Raw genomic sequence first — 23428 nt, 5'->3', positions numbered from 1 at the left:
ATCTCTTCTTACACTTTCGTTGTTTAAGAGTACAAAGGGCTATTATCTACTTGCGTTGTTCTTCTCAATTTACTTAATAAACTATTATATACGATATACGGTATTTTAACTGAAAATATAGTATCCTATTAGTTATACAACCTTTCGTCAAACAAAACGTTAGAAACAACCAGGAAAACTAACATTTATATACAAATATTCAGATCATGCCTTGCCCCCTCACTTTTAACGTCCAACCGCCGCCACTGCTTGTAGCAAAGACTGTTTGAGGTGCTCTTTTACTTGATGCATTGCTTATAATTGTACGTAAAATGTAATAAGTACTACGAAGACTTAAAATCCCGATATTCATTTTGAAACACTCTGCATTTCTCACCAAAAGTGTTGGAACTAAGATGTAAAAAGGAGAGAAAATTTCCCTTAAAAAGTTATTGTTTACAACGATATTATTATAAGTCGAGACTATAAGTACAACAACAACACGAGTTAGTAGTCAAAAAAATGTAATCAAATGTACACTCGGTAGCTCAGGAGGCCAAAGTGGCACACACGGGTGTGTCACTTTTTTAATCCGCTCCTGTGTGGACACTAATTAGGATATTGGGATATTATTCTTACCAAATATGGTTGGACCATAGTTTATCATATTAATTTCTTTTTCTTCTGGTATCGAATTTCCTTCTCGAATTTCACCCCAGTCAAAAATTCGAGAATTTTCTAATTTCGAATTTCCTTTACTTCTTTTTTCCCTATAGCTTCCTTCGTTGTAGAAAGACATCCTTAAGATTTGCCAGGTAGATACCTCGGATGGATACCTAACTGTTGACATCAATTGGACGGGCCTGCGCGCAGTGTTGCCAATTAGGGAAATTAAAATTCTCCTATATTTGGGCAAAAAAATAGCTTTTTTTTTTAAATATATAAATCCGTACCTATAAGTCCGAGTGCAAGTCAACTTACGCAAATCGAACGTTTGTCCTTAGTTAACAAACACAAGTACAGATCGTTACAATGGGATAATTAGGGGGCGCACGTAAAATTCGTATTTAGGTTCTAACCCTTGATTTTTCTAGTTTTTCTTTACTTTTCTGTTTACCGTAATATATTTTTGGTAATTAGAAGTTTTGTTCCTAAATAACGCCATAATACTTGTAGGATATATTAGTTGTGTACCAATGTTTAATTTAAGATAGTTTGCGTCTGTCTGGTAGGAGTGTTGCCAGCTACAGAAAATTTTAATTCGAGATTTTAGGGGGAAATTTTGGAAAAATTATATGTTTTATCTATTACTTTCCTCTTGTTGGCTATATCGGAACAAACGTACCAGTATCTGGAAGTCTCGTCCTTGCTCTACACAACGCACTATAGAAAGTTTCAATAGGATAATTAGGGGAAGTACAGTTGAGGTTTACATTAGATTTTGTTTTTAATTGGAAAGATAACTGTGATTTTTTTAAAGGTAGAATGAGATATTTTTATTGACATGCTTACTTTATTAGATATCGTCACAATATTTGTAGGGTATATTAGAGAGATACCAAAGCTTATTTTAAGATAGTTTGTGTGTGTGTCTGATAGTAGTGTTGCCAGCTACAGAAAATTTTAATTCCAGATTTTAGGGGCAAATTTTGGAAAAAAATCCCTTTTTATTTCTATTATTTCCTTCTTGTTGGCTACATTCGAACAAACGTACCAGTGTCTAACAGCCTCATCCTTAGCCTACACAGCGCACCATAAAAAGTTTCACTAGAATAATTAAGGGAAGTACAGTTGAGGTTTATAATAAACTATGTTCTGGAAATGATAAGAAAATGGTGAATTTCTGAGGTAGAATGAGATTTTTTTTAATTTCATGCTTGTTTTGTTATATATCGCCATCATACTTGTAGGATATATTCTTGGAGTACTACGGTTTATTTTCAGATAGTTTTCGTCTGTCTGATGGCAGCGTTTCCACCCAAAACAATTAATTCCCGCTATTAGGGAAAAAATTCGGAAAATGTCCCTTTTCCCCTCTATTATAACCCTATTACTGGCTACATTGAAACAAACGTACCACTATCTGAAAGCTTTCTCTTTGCCCTACAGAACGCACCATAAAAAGTTTCAATAGGATAATTAGAAAAGCTGTAGCCCCGGCATATTTGATTTTTGCTTCTGAGGCGTAAAAAGTGTCAAAATTTCATGTGTATGACAGAATTTTTTCTTTCCTCTTTGAATGGAAGCCAGCGACTTCAGGATTTCACTGTACCTTGTCAACACACCAAAGATTTGTTTAGGTGACTTGAAGTCATATAGCAGGAGTGGTGCTAGATACAAAAAATTTTGAAATTCGGTCAGGGAATTTTTGTAAATTTTCACCCCTACATTTCCCTCAATAATTTCCCACCCGCTGGCAACACTTCAATACAACTTACACCACAAAATAGTCACATCCATTTTCTAAAAAACAAGGCCTTAACCATATCAATCGAATGAATAGTTTTTGAGCAATAAGTCACTAGCTGGAAATGTAGGAAAACGCCAAAAATGACCTGGGGCCGAAAGGAATAATCACACAATTTTGCTCGTATAGGTACAAAGAAACAAACGATTTGTAAGTTACGAGGGCTTCGACTCAAGTTCTGTTGATTATTTCAATAATCTGCAACATAAATCAATAAATAATAGTTGCCAGAAAAAAAACAGACATTTGAAAAAAAAACATGAAAAAGAACGATGTTTTTTATTGAAAAAAAAACTTCACAGAAAAAAACGTTTTTTTTACAACTCTACAAATAGTATCAATGACTACTGTAAAAGTAATTTTCTACTATCATTAATTAATCAAATGTATATATATACACTTACTCTGAGGGAAGAACATAGACTGAAAGTATTTGAGAACAAGATCCTGAGAAGAATATTCGGACCCAAGAGGAACGAGAATGGGGAATGGCGGAAACTTCATAACGAGGAACTACATAGTTTATACGGTTTACCCAACATTGTTAGGGTCGTCAAGTCTAGGAGGCTTAGGTGGGCAGGCCATGTAGCTAGAATGGAAGAAAGTAGAAACGCTTTCAAAGTCTTGACTGGAAGACCCATAGGAAAACGACCATTAGGAAGACCTAGGCGCAGATGGGAGGATAATATTAAGATGGATCTCGCAGAGATAGGAATACAAAGTAGAAACTGGATGCAGTTAGCTAAGGATAGAAGTCAGTGGAGAGCTTTTGTGAACGCGGCACTGAACCTCCGGGTTCCATAGGCCATAGAGTGAGTGAGTGAGTATATATATATAAGCAAGGGAGCGAGCCTACCCAAAATTAAAATCCTAAAGCCGCCCCTGCATTCCATGGTTCGACCAACCGCGTAAACAAAATGCATGTGCAATTTGGGGAAAATATAATTTAGTGCAGCGTTTCCCAACCGGTGTGCCGCGGCACACTGGTGTGCCGTGAATCTGCCGCTGGTGTGCCGCGAGGAATCGAAGCAAAATTAATAATTTTATAGCAATCAAATTGCCAAACGTAGGGGAAAATGTATATTTGTATTTCACATGACTATGAACCTCTACTATGAATCTACAATTTTAAGTTTCATACAGGGTTACTTTTCTGTACATTTCTAATGTTGAAAAATGTATTTGTTATAATTGTTATGACCATTATTGTTTCTTTATTGTTGCAGATTTTGTAACTTGAAAATTTAAAATATAATTCAATCCTTTCGACAAATTACCTACATCTGTGTTTTAAGAGTATAAGAGATTTGTTTGTTCGTTCGTTATTTAGTGATCTCCCTTCTTAGTAAAAGGTTGGATATAGTTTTTAAAAAGAAAGCGTATTTTTAAAAACCTGAGTCCAATATTTCACTGCAATTGTTTTCTATTTTTAAAATAGAATGAAAAATAAGCATAATGATTTACCACGGGGAAAAACCTCTCTGAGAAGGAGATCAATAATCACAGAAAAAATACCACTGTGTTTTATATTTACAAATAATATCTATAAGTGTGCCGCGAGAATCCAAGTAATATCTATAAGTGTGCCGCGAGATTCCAAGTAACACCCGTAGTGTGCCGCAAGTTGAAAAAGGTTGGGAAACGCTGATTTAGTGTGTCGGATAGCCTTAAAACAGTTTAGCACCATCGGATATTTGACTCTTCTCAAAGCTAAAAAAATTGCCTTTTCCGTTTCGCCAACCTAGAAGAGATCAGAACTAATACGACAGCTGAACTTCGGAAGATACCAAAAGAGATCTTTCGCCGCTGTTTCCACCAATCTCAGGAGCAGTGAAACAAGTGTGTATGTGTTCTGAAGGTGCCAACTTTAAAGGCGATTAAGTAAATGTGTACTTAAATCGTGGTAATAAAGAGGTACAACAGAGTTCCGGGAAGTTTTTAACTCTCCCTTGTATATCATCTTGTAGAAGCAATGTATCTTCTTAACTGTTATTTTCTTGTATTTTGCTCTCATTAGCATGTAACAAACATTTTGAACTTTTAATTTTAGTCGGTAGATCGTCTATAAACAACAAGAAAAAAAAAATGGTCCTAAATTACACCCTTGCTGAACTTTCCAGTTTACATCGTTCTATAAGATTCTGAATTCTTGTTTGTTACATACTGTTTCTTATTACCAAGATACGATACCACAAGATTTAATATTTGACTAGATATACCAAAAAAAGGTAGAAAGTTTTAAGATGTCACGGTTAACTTTATCGAACGGCTTAGTAATATATATATTTGGTCTAGGAATTAATTCGTGCGGTTGGTACGCACACATTGAAGCTGTAGTACAAACACAAAATACATAAATACCTTAAGAAAAATATTGTCCATCGCTAGCCACCACTTTCGCCCATCTGTCAGGCAATGTACGGATTCCGTGGCGAAAGAAGTCCTCATCCTTGGAAGCGATCCAGTCAGAGACCCATGTTTCGATATCTTCTGAAGAAGTAAACCGCTGTCCAATCAAATCGTTGTTCATGCAATCGAACAAGTAGTAGTCCGAAGGAGCAACGTCTGGTGAATACGGCGGGTGGGGTAAAACTTCCCATCCGACATTTTCTAAATAGGTTTTGACCGGTTTTGCGACATGTGGGCGAGCGTTATCATGTTGAACAATAAGTTTATCATGTCTGTTCTCCCATTCTGGTCGTGTTCTGGCCAGAGCTTGCTTCAAACGCATTAATTGTCGTCGATAACGTTCTCCATTCATAGTTTCACCCGGTTGCAGCAGCTCATAGTACACCACACCTTTCATATCCCACCATATGCACAGTATAACCTTTGCACAGTGAATATCTCGTTTTGGTTGTGATGGACCTGGTTCACCTGGTTTCACCCAGGCCTTTTTTCGTTTAGGGTTCTCGTAATGGATCCACTTCTCATCACCCGTAATAATTCGATGCAGAAACCCCTTTCTGCTCTGTCGTTGAAGCAGCAATTCGCAAATGGTTTTTCGTCTTTCAACGTCTCTGTCTTTCAATTCATGTGGAACCCAATGTGACATCTTTTGAAACATTCCCATGGCTTTCAAGCGTTTGGAGACTGTTGTTTGATCAACGCCTAATGCTGCTGCAAGTTGTTCCTGCGTTTGACACGAATCCTGCTCGAGCAATGCTGTCAATTCTTCGTCTTGAAATTTTTTTGGCTGTCCAGCTCGCTCTTGGTCTGCCAAGCCGAAATCACCATTTCTAAACCGTGCAAACCACTTCTGACACGTTCGCTCAGCTAGAGCATGGTCACCATACACTTCCACCAAAATACGATGACTTTCAGTCGCACTTTTCTGTATGTTAAAGTAATGCAGCAGGACACCCCGCAAAAACACTTTATCAGGCACAAATTGCGCCATGTTCACTTAACTACAAACTGGTGTTGTTGACGCTTTAATTCACTGCTCTATACTACGAACGATACGCGATGACAGGGGTTTGCAACACATGTGTGGATACACGGAACTGTGGGACGCTCCGTTCGTTGCGCCATCTCTTGTCCACCCGCACGAATTAATTCGTAGACCAAATATATATATATATTCTATCGTGTTTTTTCCTATGAAATGCATCATATATCCTTGATAAAATTTATTAAGTTAGTCAATGTTGATCTGCCCTGGTAGAAATCATGTTGGTTTTCTGAGACAAAACATTTGATATGATTAAAAATACGCATATATATTATTTGCTCTAATATTTTCACAGGTGCACATACTATGCTTACTGGTGTATAATTTTCTACCTTTTTTCTTCTGATATATAAATTGGGCAGACTCTTGTAATTTTCCAGCTACGGGGAAATGATTTTGTCTTCAGGATTAGATTATAAATTGTGCACAAAGGATACATCAATACTTCAGAGCAAGCCTTAAGTACATAGTGTGGTATATTATCAAGTCCATTCGTCATTTTGAGTTTTATTTTTATTTATTTACTTTTTGCTGCTTTTTATTCATATACCTTTATTGAGTGTAACCCTAAAGAATTATTTAAGTACATTTTGCTAGTTCACGTACACTCATGTCCAAAATGATTGTGGCATATCTATAACTGTTTTCTTGTAAGAATATAATTTGATAATGATTTTGCAGGGTACTTTTAATACTGATGCTATGCATATAATCTGGAAATGTATATTTGTGGTAAATTTCATAGGGAAAGAATTATAAATACGAAAATTAGAATGGCTGAAACAAAATGTTGCTAAATGGACAAGAAAGATTTATTTTCGTTTTATTGTTCTTATTTACTGCTCTTTTGACATGAAATTTGGCGCATACATGTCTTTGCCGATTATACACATAATAACATCATAAGAAATACCGGGCGAATTCGTTATCAACTTATATTCCTTCTTATTTATAGACATGCGACAATAATTTTGGACATGAGTGTACGTTGTAATATGCTTTGTTCTTAGAATGTACTGACCTAAAATACTTCGCAAAATCATCAGCTCACCTAAATTCTTATTTTTTAATGTCATTAGTTGATTTATGAAGGATACTATTTCATTTTTAATAACCTTCCAGAATGTCTTTTTATCCCATATATTATATTCCATTTACCTTACACACTCTTTATTTAGCATTATTTTAAACTGTTTTCGACATTCTTTATACAACATATCCGATTGTTTTGGGTGTGTATGTGTGTTTTATGTAGTATTCTTTTTTAACTTCATCCTGTCTAGTATATTATCATTGAACCAAATTGTGTCTAGTATATCCGTATTGAACCAGGAAGGAAATGTTTTTCTTGTTTATTTTCCTTTTTTAGTACGGTAATGTTAAAATTTTCTTTCATTGCTTTACGAAACACCTCCACAGCTACATCATAAATTATCTCCAAAAATTACCAATCAGCTCCACGAAATATACATTTTTTAAAAAAATCTGCTTTTTGAAAAGTTATAACGATAAGCTGAACTGTTTTTCATGTTCCGGTGATAATTATTTTCATGAAGGTTTACATTAATTATTAATGGAGGAGAATGATCATCTGGTCGAACTATTACCGAGTCGTCTTCAATTACTAAAATAATCGGTCTTAGATTCGTTGAAACTAGATTCGGTGTTCTTTCATTTTTGTTGTTAACGTTATTAATCGATCGTAAATTATAAAAATTCGTAAAATTTGAAAATTATCAAGTGCTCTATAACTTATTCCTTTAAGCAGTGGATCACATTCGACACCCGTAATTAAAGGAAGATTGAAATCACCTGTTATAATAATATACTATTATGAAATGCTACATTGTTTTCGAATGAGTTAAAAAAAAAAGAGCTAATATATTCCTCTATCCTCGATCTTGGAGTAAAATACACATTAACAATATAATAGAATCTTTCTTGAAAATTCACACGTACACAACGATTTTCTAATTTGTCACTTACCGTATATCTACAGATGATGCATTTGTTTTGTATTGCAATTATAGTACCTCCTCCTCTCTCTTGAACACATCCATCCCGTTTATATACTGTATAGTTATTGTTAAATAATTCGTCATCACAAACATTTAACATTATATGATCATACTCATAGTTATTGTTAAATAATTCGTCATCACAAACATTTAACATTATATGATCATACTCAAGGATGTATTACCCAAAGAATTGTTTTCGTTCTTAATAACTTACACTCAGTCTGACCTAATTTGTTTCATACATTTTAATACAATTTTTCAATATCTTCAATTGATTTCAATACAATTATATCAGCATCGTTTTAATTTTTCTTTAGTTGGTCCAGCATGATCCACCCACAAGTATGCAAAATTCTTATCACGTTCTAATTTCTTAGCTTGGCCAAACAAACCCTTGCGATAAAGAGGAAGGCTATGATTTATATTCATCACTAGATGAAAAACACAAATGCCCTGCATTTAGATTTGTTTTTACCTTTCTCCTTTGCATAAACTTGTCTTTATTCATGCGCCTCAAAAATACACAATATTTCCCAACTATGCACTGGTTTAGAAGTTTTATTTAATCGATAACACACGTCGATCATTTCATTCTTGATTTCCATATCCAAGGTCCTACCAATGGTTTTTACGGCTTCAAACACGTCTTCATTAGCTTTTTCATGTACCCTGTATATTTTTTTCGTATTAATCCAATTCTTGAGTTTTACTTGTGTGTCTTACACATGGGCGCCCACAGAGGGTGGCAAGAGGGGGCAATTGCCCCCCCCCTGGATTCTCAAAAGAGGTTTAGGCTCTTTTATAGGCTCTTCTAGTGACAAAAGTTTGAGTTTAATCGCTTTCGGAAGCCGAAAATGCTGTTTTTTTCTATTGAAAAAATCTCTGTTAATGGTGTAGTGTTCAGAATGGATATAAGACTTTTTTTCTAAGAGGCAAAAAGATGAGAATAGCGTTGTCCGAATTCCGGAATCAAGCAAGTTGAAAGTAACAGAACGTAGTTCGTATATTATCTTCCATCTTTTTCTGCACAACACATGATACATCTCTTCGAGATGATAAATCAAACTCGGGCGATTTCCTTAATCTGTTAGACTTCCGTGTCGAGCCTGGAGACACTCCGCCTTAAGTAGGGATGCACGCGAGACACGAGACGAGAGTGAAAATTTTATGCGAGACGCGAGACGAGACTCGGTTAAGTCTCGCACGAGAAGTCTCGCGAGACTTCTCGCAGTCTCGCAACATTTATGAATTACATTTAATTGTATATTTAGTGATTTTACATTGAGTTTTGTAAGTTGAGCGTTAATGCCTCTACGAACAAAAAAGTGATTGGGGCAATAGACTTTTTATGAGATTTATTATTATTCAAGGTTGATTTTCAGAATTAAAGCCTTCTTTGGTTTCTAAACATCATTAAAAAAGAAAAGCTTTGTAAATTGGAAATTTATTACAGCATCGATTTAGGACTTTATTTTGCGACACAAACACATACACACGGGCGCGCACGAGTACATAAACTTCTGTTTTTGGTCTGAAAAGCGAATAAGACTCCTATTGCTGCGAAGTGTGATATTTCTGTTGTTTCTGCCTTTTTCACATTACTACTAGCGATTAATGTTGGGGGATGGCAGAGAAATTCCCTCTCGTCAAAGTTTATCCCCGGCCCGGCTCGCAGAAATAACATTATATTTTTACATGGAATTTTCTGGTTTAGTTTAGGTAACTGTGTTTAGTGTTGTTTAGTGTAACTGCAACTTCAGTCCCTGCGGAGAGGTTGTTCTCTAAAGCTGGACTTGTACTGCGAAAACAAAGAAACCGTTTCAGCCAAAATCTGATATGTATAAATTCTTGGGTATCATCAGGAATGTCAGTTACCAATACAAGGTAGATTTTGCGTGAGTAGTAGTCCCCGACGTATATCTCGCCGAGTCAGCAAAAATTTTTGTGACGTCATAGGTCAAAGGTCAATGACCTTGGCCCGGGGTCAATGACCTAGGGGTACATAGGACCACCCCCTCTAAATTTTGGCAGAGGTACCATGGCCCACCCCCTAAATTTTGGCAGGGGTACATAGGACCACCCCCCTTACATTTTGGAAATTGCCAAATCTAAAAATTTGGTATGGTAGCCTAGGACCATAGTATGTACCTCTATTAGTATTGGGGGTCTATGTCGTTCCCTTTCATGGGTAAAAAATTGCCAAAAAGTCAATTTTCGGAGGTTTTTGACCTAATTTATCCCCTTGGATGAGGTATTATTATCCTATATAGTTATATGGGCGTATACAGGGGTCCATTCCCTTTCATAAGACATGGGTACATTAATGCACCCCTTGAAAAATTTGGGAGGGGTACCTTGGCCCACCCCTTAAATTTTGGAAATTGTCCAATTTAAACATTTGGTATTATAGTATAGGACCCTAATATGTATCATGATAAATTTGGATGGTCCACCTCGTTTCCTTTTAGGGGTACAAAATTGCCAAAATATAAACGTAAGCAATACGTTGTACCACGTGTTTGGTTTTCGACCTAATTTATCTCCTTGGATGAGGTGTTATTACCTTATATAGTTATATGGGCGTATACAGGGGTCCATTACCTATCATAAGACATAGGTATATTAATGCACCCCTTGAAAAATTTGGGAGGGGTACCTTGGCCCACCACTTAAATTTTGGAAATTGACCAATTTAAACATTGGGTATTATAGTACAGGACCCTAATATGTATCGTGATAAATTTGGGTGGTCCACCTCATTCCCTTCTAGGGGTACAAAATTGCCAAAAATTCAAATTTCGGGGGTTTTTGACCTAATTTATCCCCTTGGATGAGGTGTTATTACCCTATATAGTTATATGGGCGTATACAGGGGTCCATTACCTTTCATAAGACATGGGTATATTAATGCACCCCTTGAAAAATTTGGGAGGGGTACCATGGCCCACCCCTTAAATTTTGGAAATTGACCAATTTAAACATTTGGTATTATAGCACAGGACCCTAATATGTATCGTGATAAATTTGGGCGGTCCACCTCGTTTCCTTCTAGGGGTACAAAATTGCCAAAATATAAACGTAAGCAATACGTTATACCACGTGTTTGGTTTTTGATCGATTTTATCCCGTTTGATGAGATGTTATTATCCTATATAGTTATATGGTCATGTATAGGGGTCCATTACCTTTCATAAGATATGGGTATATTTGTGCACTCCTTTAAAAATTTGGGAGGGGTACTTTGGCCCACCCCTTAAATTTTGGAAATTGCCCAATTTAAACATTTGGTATTATAGTACCGGATCCTAACATGTATTATGATAAATTTGGATGGTCCACCTCGTTTCCTTCTAGGGGTACAAAATTGTCAAAATATAAACGTAAGCAATACGTTGTACCACGTGTTTGGTCTTTTGGCCCAATTTAACCTCTTGGATGAGGTTCTATTATCTTATATGGTTATATGGTTATGTATAGGGGTCTATTCCCTATCATAAGACATAGGTACATTTGTGCACTCCTTTAAAAATTTGGGAGGGGTACTTTGGCCCACCCCTTAAATTTTAGAAATTGCTCATTTTATATATTTGGTATTATAGTACTGGACCCTAACATGTATTATGATAAATTTGGGTGGTCCACCTCGTTCCCTTTTAGGGGTACAAATTGCCAAAATATAAACGTAAGCAATACGTTGTACCACGTGTTTGGTATTTTGGCCCAATTTATTTCCTTGGATGAAGTCCTATTACCTTATATGGTTATGTATAGGGGTCTATTCCCTATCATAAGACAAAGGTACATTTGTGCACCCCTTTAAAAATTTGGGAGGGGTACTTTGGCCCACCCCTTTAATTTTGGAAATTGCCCCTTTTACATGTTTGGTATTATAGTATAGAACCCTAATATATATTACTATAAATTTGGGTGGTTCACCACGTTTCCTTTGATGGGTACGAAATTGCCAAATTTTAGTACAACCACGTGTTTGGTTTTGGCTCAATTTATCCCCTTGGATGAGGTCCTATTACCTTATATGGTTATATGATCATGTATAGGGGTTCATTCCATATCCCCTTAAATTTTGGAAATTTTCCAATTTAAGCATTCGGTATCATAGTACATGACCTCAACATGTATCATGATAAATTTGGGTGATCCATCTTGTTCCCTTTCATGGGTAAAAATTACTAAAATATAAACATAAGCAATATGTTGTACCATGCGTTTGGTTTTTGGCCCAATTTCTTCCCGTTGATGGGGTTCTATTACCTTATATGTTTATATGGTCATGTATATGGGTTCATTTCCTATCATAAGACATGGGTACATTGACGCACCCCTTGAAAAATTTGGGAGGGGTATTTTGGCCCATCCAGTCGGTTTTAGAAATTGTTTTAATATAAGCATTTGGTATCATAGTACAGGACTTCAATATGTACCACTATAAATTTGGATTGTCCACATCGTTCCCTTTCATGGGTAAAGAACTACCAAAAATCGAATTTCGGAGGTTATTGACACATATTTAGCACGTTATATGGTTTATTACCTTTATATGTTTATGTTCCCTTTTAAATTTGGGAATTATCAAATAACAAAATTCGGTAAACGTTTTCTAGGACCCATTGGTGTTCCTCTTATGACCAAATATTCAAAATTTAAATGTTATTGACCGGTTTTATTATTGAATAAGTACAGGATTTATTACTTTTTTTCATAAGACACAGGTGTATTTGTGTACCAATCTTAAATTTTGGGATGGGGTACATTTCTTATTGTCGTATCAATAATTGGTAATTGGATAGTATATCATTCATTGGGTAAATCATTGTGATCACGTGATCAGTTATTAACCTATGATGGGATTAGGAGTCTAGGACATTGGTACATTAAAACTTTGTAGTATAATTTAAGAATTGTCAAATGAAATTACGTCATTGGTTTTGATTATTCACGCCAAATATAAATGTAAGCAAGACGTTGTACCACGTGATTGTCCTTGATGAGGTAGTGTACAGGGATTCATTTCCTTTGTTGTGGTACTTCTTAAGTTTGAGTACACACACTTCTAGAAAACAGTTGGTTCTACTCAGGTAAACAATTGACGGACATTATTGACCTTATTGAACATATAATAATATGATTAACTCTAAGACTTAGGTATATCAGGAGAAGTATTCTTTAAATTTGGGAATGGTGATAAACAGAATTTTAACATAAGGCGCGAAATTAGAAACAATACATTGAACTTTAGTCACAGCTCATAGTCTAAGATCATTGGTGATGATTGATTTGAAATCTGATAGCTATCCTTATTGAATCTTATGACTCATAGACGAAAGGCAATACATGCTACAACACTGGCAAAGTTATTGTTAATGCAATTTGATTGGTTGATCACTATCTTTCCTGCAATCTGATTGGTTGATCACTATCTTTCATGCAATCTGATTGGCTGATGATTTTCAAATCTTTGCTGTATTCAGTTTTAAGTTTTGTTTAACATTTAAAAATCTTGGTTTCGTTCAACATTTTGCACTCACTGATAAATATGATCAAAACCGTTTATTTGTTAATCGAATAGTTAAAAACCGGATAAAGTTTGACGGTTAACCGTGAAACGTAAAATTTTTTTAGTTTGAAATTTTTTTGCTTGAAATTTTTTTGTGAAAATTTTTTCGTTTCCAAATTTTTTTTGTTTCAAAATTTTGTTTGAGATTTTTTCGTTTGAAATTTTTTGTTTGAAAATTTTTTCGTTTGAAATTTTTTGTTTGAAAGTTTTTGTTCGAAAATTTTGTTTAAAATTTTTTGTTTAAAATTTTTCGTTTCCAAATTTTTTGTTTGAAATTTTTTGTTTCAAAATTTTGTTTGAAATTTTTTTCGCTTCAAAATTTTGTTTGAATTTTTTTTGGTTTGAAATTTTTTGTTTGAATTTTTTTTTCGTTTCAAAATTTTGTTTCAAAGATTTTTGTTTGAAATTTTTGTTTCAAAGTTTGAGTTGACATTTTTAAAAGTTTGTGCACCTATTAGTAAAGAACCGGAACTGTTTAGAACAAAAACCTTTGACAACATTGTGGTGCAATAGTACACGTCAGAACCTGGGGTTGTACTTGAAATGAAAAAACACAATTCATTGAAATGGATCATTTTATTACACTCCACATACATCCATACCAGATAGTGGTTCTGGATATTGTCGATACAATGTATTTTGAACTTCTTGCACTAGTTTGTCTTTAGCATATAATTTTAATTCCAGTTGAAGTCTTTTAAGGTCTAATGCAATATCAATTGGTGGAAACTCAATGTCCATTTGATCACAAATAAACTGTTTATCAATACAGGTATGCACTAGCCGGAACTGTTTAGAACAAAAACATCTGGCAACGTTGTTTATCATGGTGCAATAGTACACGTCAGAACATGATAATGCAACGTCATCAGTTTTGCATCATCGGTCGAGTTAGTATTCATGATAACGTCATCATGGCTACTTGTCTGCAGTTTCTAAACACACGTGATGTGATGAAATCATTTACCAAGATTACTAATTTACAACAGAATGTACCTTATAGAATCTTAGCTAGCCAAATGATCCCTACAAAGTTTGGATTAAGAATCGTAGTGAAGCTTGAAAATGATAAGAATATAATTTTACCAGCAAGATATTTACCCATGGAACCATCAAAACAAGAAGAACTGCTGCGTTTCTTAAATACTGGATCTGTATCTTTATGTTACAAAGGATTCTTGGGTCGAAGTCATCAACTTGAATTTAGTACACAGCCAGATTCGTCAGCCATTGTGATGAAATCATGAATCAGCACATTTCTTTCCAATGACGTCAGCTGTAGTTGTATGAATGTGGTTGGTCGGCATGACGTCAGCAACTGTGATGAAATCATGAATTCAAACGTCAGCACATTCCTTACCAATGACGTCAGCAATAATTATAAACCAGCAAATACAGTGTCATCCCACGAAATCATTTGAGCAAGTGTTTTTCAGGAGGAAAGATGTGTACTTCTAACGATAAAGAGTTCATCTTCGCAACCTATTATCCAATAAACAAAACATGTGATGATTGGTATCAGTGCTAGAACATTTGAACCTGTGTTCGATTGGGCAAAGCAGAACAATTTGGTGTACAACTGACCTGTGAAGAATGGCACGAATCGACCAAATGAACGATGAGCTAAATGTGACCATAGTCAAATCATTAGGCTCAAATCATGAAGTGGTGCTGCGTACAGTCCTCGAAGAGAAGATGGTGCTGTTACGTAAAAAGAGTACATTCATTGTCCCTCGCAACATGGTGTATCTAACACAAACTGAATGGAACAAATTCATCAGCGTATTTCAGTGTGTGAAACATGCAGTGGAAATGTGCAACAAAACAAGTATATTCCTGAAAAAGTACTATTTTGAAAAATGATATGCATATTGTACAACATGTATCTAGATATTGTGATGGTTGTCAACATCGTTCGTGGGTGCATACCTGTATTGATAAACAGTTTATTTGTGATCAAATGGACATTGAGTTTCCACCAATTGATATTGCATTAGACCTTAAAAGACTTCAACTGGAATTAAAATTATATGCTAAAGACAAACTAGTGCAAGAAGTTCAAAATACATTGTATCGACAATATCCAGAACCACTATCTGGTATGGATGTATGTGGAGTGTAATAAAATGATCCATTTCAATGAATTGTGTTTTTTCATTTCAAGTACAACCCCAGGTTCTGACGTGTACTATTGCACCACAATGTTGTCAAAGGTTTTTGTTCTAAACAGTTCCGGTTCTTTACTAATAGGTGCACAAACTTTTAAAAATGTCAACTCAAACTTTGAAACAAAAATTTCAAACAAAAATCTTTGAAACAAAATTTTGAAACGAAAAAAAAATTCAAACAAAAAATTTCAAACCAAAAAAAATTCAAACAAAATTTTGAAGCGAAAAAAATTTCAAACAAAATTTTGAAACAAAAAATTTCAAACAAAAAATATGGAAACGAAAAATTTTAAACAAAAAATTTTAAACAAAATTTTCGAACAAAAATTTTCAAACAAAAAATTTCAAACAAAAAAATTTTCAAACAAAAAATTTCAAACGAAAAAATCTCAAACAAAATTTTGAAACAAAAAAATTTGGAAACGAAAAAATTTTCAAACAAAAAAATTTCAAGCAAAAAAATTTCAAACTAAAAAAATTTTACGTTTCACGGTTAACCGTCAAACTTTATCCGGTTTTTAACTATTCGATTAACAAATAAACGGTTTTGATCATATTTATCAGTGAGTGCAAAATGTTGAACGAAACCAAGATTTTTAAATGTTAAACAAAACTTAAAACTGAATACAGCAAAGATTTGAAAATCATCAGCCAATCAGATTGCATGAAAGATAGTGATCAACCAATCAGATTGCAGGAAAGATAGTGATCAACCAATCAAATTGCATTAACAATAACTTTGCCAGTGTTGTAGCATGTATTGCCTTTCGTCTATGAGTCATAAGATTCAATAAGGATAGCTATCAGATTTCAAATCAATCACCACCAATGATCTTAGACTATGAGCTGTGACTAAAGTTCAATGTATTGTTTCTAATTTCGCGCCTTATGTTAAAATTCTGTTTATCACCATTCCCAAATTTAAAGAATACTTCTCCTGATATACCTAAGTCTTAGAGTTAATCATATTATTATATGTTCAATAAGGTCAATAATGTCCGTCAATTGTTTACCTGAGTAGAACCAACTGTTTTCTAGAAGTGTGTGTACTCAAACTTAAGAAGTACCACAACAAAGGAAATGAATCCCTGTACACTACCTCATCAAGGACAATCACGTGGTACAACGTCTTGCTTACGTTTATATTTGGCGTGAATAATCAAAACCAATGACGTAATTTCATTTGACAATTCTTAAATTATACTACAAAGTTTTAATGTACCAATGTCCTAGACTCCTAATCCCATCATAGGTTAATAACTGATCACGTGATCACAATGATTTACCCAATGAATGATATACTATCCAATTACCAATTATTGATACGACAATAAGAAATGTACCCCATCCCAAAATTTAAGATTGGTACACAAATACACCTGTGTCTTATGAAAAAAAGTAATAAATCCTGTACTTATTCAATAATAAAACCGGTCAATAACATTTAAATTTTGAATATTTGGTCATAAAGGAACACCAATGGGTCCTAGAAAACGTTTACCGAATTTTGTTATTTGATAATTCCCAAATTTAAAAGGGAACATAAACATATAAAGGTAATAAACCATATAACGTGCTAAATATGTGTCAATAACCTCCGAAATTCGATTTTTGGTAGTTCTTTACCCATGAAAGGGAACGATGTGGACAATCCAAATTTATAGTGGTACATATTGAAGTCCTGTACTATGATACCAAATGCTTATATTAAAACAATTTCTAAAACCGACTGGATGGGCCAAAATACCCCTCCCAAATTTTTCAAGGGGTGCGTCAATGTACCCATGTCTTATGATAGGAAATGAACCCATATACATGACCATATAAACATATAAGGTAATAGAACCCCATCAACGGGAAGAAATTGGGCCAAAAACCAAACGCATGGTACAACATATTGCTTATGTTTATATTTTAGTAATTTTTACCCATGAAAGGGAACAAGATGGATCACCCAAATTTATCATGATACATGTTGAGGTCATGTACTATGATACCGAATGCTTAAATTGGAAAATTTCCAAAATTTAAGGGGATATGGAATGAACCCCTATACATGATCATATAACCATATAAGGTAATAGGACCTCATCCAAGGGGATAAATTGAGCCAAAACCAAACACGTGGTTGTACTAAAATTTGGCAATTTCGTACCCATCAAAGGAAACGTGGTGAACCACCCAAATTTATAGTAATATATATTAGGGTTCTATACTATAATACCAAACATGTAAAAGGGGCAATTTCCAAAATTAAAGGGGTGGGCCAAAGTACCCCTCCCAAATTTTTAAAGGGGTGCACAAATGTACCTTTGTCTTATGATAGGGAATAGACCCCTATACATAACCATATAAGGTAATAGGACTTCATCCAAGGAAATAAATTGGGCCAAAATACCAAACACGTGGTACAACGTATTGCTTACGTTTATATTTTGGCAATTTGTACCCCTAAAAGGGAACGAGGTGGACCACCCAAATTTATCATAATACATGTTAGGGTCCAGTACTATAATACCAAATATATAAAATGAGCAATTTCTAAAATTTAAGGGGTGGGCCAAAGTACCCCTCCCAAATTTTTAAAGGAGTGCACAAATGTACCTATGTCTTATGATAGGGAATAGACCCCTATACATAACCATATAACCATATAAGATAATAGAACCTCATCCAAGAGGTTAAATTGGGCCAAAAGACCAAACACGTGGTACAACGTATTGCTTACGTTTATATTTTGACAATTTTGTACCCCTAGAAGGAAACGAGGTGGACCATCCAAATTTATCATAATACATGTTAGGATCCGGTACTATAATACCAAATGTTTAAATTGGGCAATTTCCAAAATTTAAGGGGTGGGCCAAAGTACCCCTCCCAAATTTTTAAAGGAGTGCACAAATATACCCATATCTTATGAAAGGTAATGGACCCCTATACATGACCATATAACTATATAGGATAATAACATCTCATCAAACGGGATAAAATCGATCAAAAACCAAACACGTGGTATAACGTATTGCTTACGTTTATATTTTGGCAATTTTGTACCCCTAGAAGGAAACGAGGTGGACCGCCCAAATTTATCACGATACATATTAGGGTCCTGTGCTATAATACCAAATGTTTAAATTGGTCAATTTCCAAAATTTAAGGGGTGGGCCATGGTACCCCTCCCAAATTTTTCAAGGGGTGCATTAATATACCCATGTCTTATGAAAGGTAATGGACCCCTGTATACGCCCATATAACTATATAGGGTAATAACACCTCATCCAAGGGGATAAATTAGGTCAAAAACCCCCGAAATTTGAATTTTTGGCAATTTTGTACCCCTAGAAGGGAATGAGGTGGACCACCCAAATTTATCACGATACATATTAGGGTCCTGTACTATAATACCCAATGTTTAAATTGGTCAATTTCCAAAATTTAAGTGGTGGGCCAAGGTACCCCTCCCAAATTTTTCAAGGGGTGCATTAATATACCTATGTCTTATGATAGGTAATGGACCCCTGTATACGCCCATATAACTATATAAGGTAATAACACCTCATCCAAGGAGATAAATTAGGTCGAAAACCAAACACGTGGTACAACGTATTGCTTACGTTTATATTTTGGCAATTTTGTACCCCTAAAAGGAAACGAGGTGGACCATCCAAATTTATCATGATACATATTAGGGTCCTATACTATAATACCAAATGTTTAAATTGGACAATTTCCAAAATTTAAGGGGTGGGCCAAGGTACCCCTCCCAAATTTTTCAAGGGGTGCATTAATGTACCCATGTCTTATGAAAGGGAATGGACCCCTGTATACGCCCATATAACTATATAGGATAATAATACCTCATCCAAGGGGATAAATTAGGTCAAAAACCTCCGAAAATTGACTTTTTGGCAATTTTTTACCCATGAAAGGGAACGACATAGACCCCCAATACTAATAGAGGTACATACTATGGTCCTAGGCTACCATACCAAATTTTTAGATTTGGCAATTTCCAAAATGTAAGGGGGGTGGTCCTATGTACCCCTGCCAAAATTTAGGGGGTGGGCCATGGTACCTCTGCCAAAATTTAGAGGGGGTGGTCCTATGTACCCCTAGGTCATTGACCCCGGGCCAAGGTCATTGACCTTTGACCTATGACGTCACAAAAATTTTTGCTGACTCGGCGAGATATACGTCGGGGACTACTACTGCGTGTTTGTCAAAAATGATTTCCTAACATTGAGTGTTTGCCACAGAGTAGATTTTCTGTGTTTGTCAAAAATGATTGCCTAACATTTTTGTTATTAATTCCCTGATCTCTTATGTTTAAGAGCAAAATTGTAAAATAAAGTACAAATGTTCATTTTAGTGTCTTTTTATATATACAAAATGCAAAAATACCAAAATTATGGTAGAATTTTTATTATTATATCTGGACATTGACGCAAGGTAATAAATCAAGTATAAATATGTCTAATGAAAATCAATTATGCATTTCGAACCGAACCCCGATTACTTTCCAGTTTACAACAACGAAATTTTACAAATATATTCATCATAGAAAAGTTGTAATTTAATTGGATAAGTCGAGGGTAAAAATTCATCATAAGTAAGAAAAGGCAGGTTTTACAACACCTAAAGTATAGGTTTTCTTGCTTATTCTTAAAAAAAAAAAAAAAAATCCTTATGTCCTGAGTTAGATTGATCGAAATCCGAGAAGTCATTACCACTATCATTGTCTAAGCTTTCTGTCAGAAGCATTCCAATTTGTTTACATTCTCGTAACCATTGTAATAAGTAAATGTAAACAACATGATAATAAAGTAGAACGTATAACTTGACCAAGCAGAAAAGCATTATAGGCCTGAGCAGTAAACCGCAAAAATACAAATGTCACTATTATTCTTCACAACTAACGGCTCAAGTACACTTACTTTTTTTAAAAAAAAAAAAATAATAATAATAACCTCTTATTTGAGTAACACGAGCACTGGCGCCTAGTCTGTCAGACCCAACATTTCCTTTTCTCCGGATAGAATGTCTCTCAGCAAGCGATAAAATGCGGTCTACAACTGAGGTGTTAAAGTAGGAAGTTACACGAAACCGCGTTCTTGTAAGGTCAGCATTTTACTTAGCTCAGGATCAAAAGACATGTGGTCTGTGTCTGTGTGGCTTGACATCAGTGCTGTCGGGTCAACCAAAACTTTTCAGGTTTTGATATTCTGGCAACACTACAGTTAGTTCAATTGTATGATCTGGAAATTAATCCAGAAAGCTTTTTTTTTTTTTTTTTTTTTTTTTGTATAAGTATAGTTTGCTGGATATTTTGATTCTCGCAATTGGTAACATATTGCGTTATCCACAAGTCCGTTGACACAAGTAATGTTATTCCTTGGTGGTTGGTGTAAAGGGAGATAGGCGACAAGAGATGGCAGCACTGTTCTCCTACACAAGTAACGTATTTTTATATTTTCTCTGCTGATTCCACAAATTTAATGCTAGAGAGTTTAAACTTTCTGAAAAGAAAGTTCAAACCTATTCTAAGGGATCAATCCATGTCAATTTTGAATATTGTGACGTTAGAGCATTCCTCGGACTAGAAGCAGGCAAAGACAAGGTTGAAATCCGGTTAAATAAAGACGAAGAAATTTACATATATTTGGTCTAGGAATTAATTCATGCGGGTGGACAAGAGATGGCGCAACGAACGGAGCGTCCCACAGTTCCGTGTATCCACACATGTGTTGCAAATAGGGGTGTTCGGAATTGAGATTTCAATTCCGGAATTCGGAATGTCGATAATTCCGGAATTTTTCGGAATTCCGTTTTTCGGAATCTCGGAATTTCGGAATTCCGGAATTTTCGGAATCTCGGAATTCCGGAATTTTCGGAATCTCGGAATTCCGGAATTTTTGGAATCTCGGAATTCCGGAATTTCGAAATTCCGAGATCCCGGAATTCCGAAAATTCCGGAATTCCGATCTTCAGAAATTTCCGATGGAGTTTAAAAATTCCGGAATTCCGATCTTCAAAAAATTTAGTATCGTGTTCTGGATTTCGGAATTCCGATCTTCCGAAATTTCAGATCTTGTTTCGAGATTCCGGAATTCCGATCTTCCGAAATTTCGGATCGTGTTCCAAGATTCCGGAATTCCGAACTTCCGATATTTGCGATGAAGTTCCGGAATTCCGATTTTCCGACATCAAATCTATTAGAGGCTTTATATTTTAGTATAGATATGTCGGAAATACCAACTGAAAATGTTCGTTGTGTAACAACAGTAGTGCCAATATTGTAAAGGCCATTGTTGACTTGAGTGATTTCCAACATTTGAGCTGTTTCGGTCATACTTTAAATATTGGAGTGAACAAAGCCCTTGAGCTACATCCAGTCAATGAAGTTATTAGGTAACTTCGTAAACTTAGACAAATTACGAGTCATAGCAGCAAAATGAGACGTGCGCTGCAAGAAGCATTAGGCCTCCCGCGCGAAGTACTTCCGTCATGCACACCAACAAGGTGGTGGTCTACTCTTCCTTTGATACAGGTAGCTTTAACAAATCAAGAAGCAATAGCAAAATTTCTGTCCCGAACAAAACATAAAAACCTTATCCTTCAGAACAAAGAAATAGAATTATTAAATATGATCATGACCCTATTATCGCCCTTACAAATGCTTTGTGACAGTATGTCAGCTGAAACATCGGTTACAGCGTCGGGCATATGGCCATTATATGAACAAATCTTAAAAGATTTTCAAATCGAAGAATCTCAACAGATAGAAGATACATCACAACAAGATGAAGCAAGTACACAGGAAACACATTTTTCGCTGTATGACTCTTTGACTGAAGAAGAAGATAGTGAACAGATGTTAGAAGCAGCACTCAAAGAAATTGAAAGAAGCATGAAAATGGAAATTTTATCTCCGTTGCAATCCCGATACGAGGAGGATGAAGAAAGCAGAATACTGTTGAAAATGTGTACATTCTTAGATCCCAGGTTTAAAGATCATTTGGGTGAAGATACTGAGATAATAAAAGGTAGAGTACTGAATGAGTTGAGATTTATTCCAGCAGGAAGTCCTAAAAAAGATGATCGAGGGAATGTTGGTTCTAAAGGATTTGACAGTTACCTAAAACGAAGGAAATTTGGTGACAGGAACGATAAAGAAGACAGTCAAATAGAAGAATTAAACCGATACCTAAGTCTTGGGGATGCAGATTTGGAGGAAGAGAAACTTGTTTGGTGGAATAGCCATTCCCACCATCTTCCAAGATTAACAAAATTAGCGAGAAAATATTTGTGTATTCCTGCTACGAGCGTGCCAAGTGAGAGAGTTTTCAACTGTGGTGGCAATGTAGTAACAGATTATAGAGCATCTCTTACCGCTGAGCATGCTGAACAGTTAATATTTCTGTCCATGAACAAAGCTATTGTCCCAAAATAATTTTAAAATGTTATTTAATATAAGCTAAATGTTCTCATTGTTTTACATTATTGACTTAGTATAACAGGGGATTCATAAATCAACACCTGACTTTTAAAGGTGCGATAAATTTAACTCTTTTAGGATTTCCCCTTTCTCAGGTAAATTTTATACTTTATACTTTATTTTATACTTTCACAGCTACTGCTTCCTTACTATTTATCGTAGGATCATGGTTCATACCTCGTTTTCTGTTTTAGGATAAAGCATACTTTCCAACGGTACCACTCGATTGTGCGTATTATACACCGCAAACGGAAAAAGCGGGAGGCTTT

General features: G+C 35.2%; 1 protein-coding gene across 1 annotated transcript; it reads left to right on the top strand.

Moving 5' to 3' along the window:
• The first annotated feature begins 22115 nt into the window (after positions 1-22115).
• LOC145665084 (E3 SUMO-protein ligase ZBED1-like) lies at positions 22116-23114 on the top strand. Its single transcript, XM_081732355.1, has one exon. The coding sequence runs from the start codon at positions 22116-22118 to the stop codon at positions 23112-23114; it is 999 nt and encodes a 332-aa protein (XP_081588481.1).
• Positions 23115-23428: the final 314 nt, after the last annotated feature.

Source organism: Thermobia domestica, chromosome 11, assembly GCF_964235325.1.
Source record: "Thermobia domestica chromosome 11, izTheDome1.hap1.1, whole genome shotgun sequence".
Classification (NCBI taxonomy): Eukaryota; Metazoa; Arthropoda; class Insecta; order Zygentoma; family Lepismatidae; genus Thermobia; species Thermobia domestica.
The sequence above is the reverse complement of the archived record's forward strand: the minus strand, read 5'-3'. Positions and strand labels throughout refer to the sequence as shown.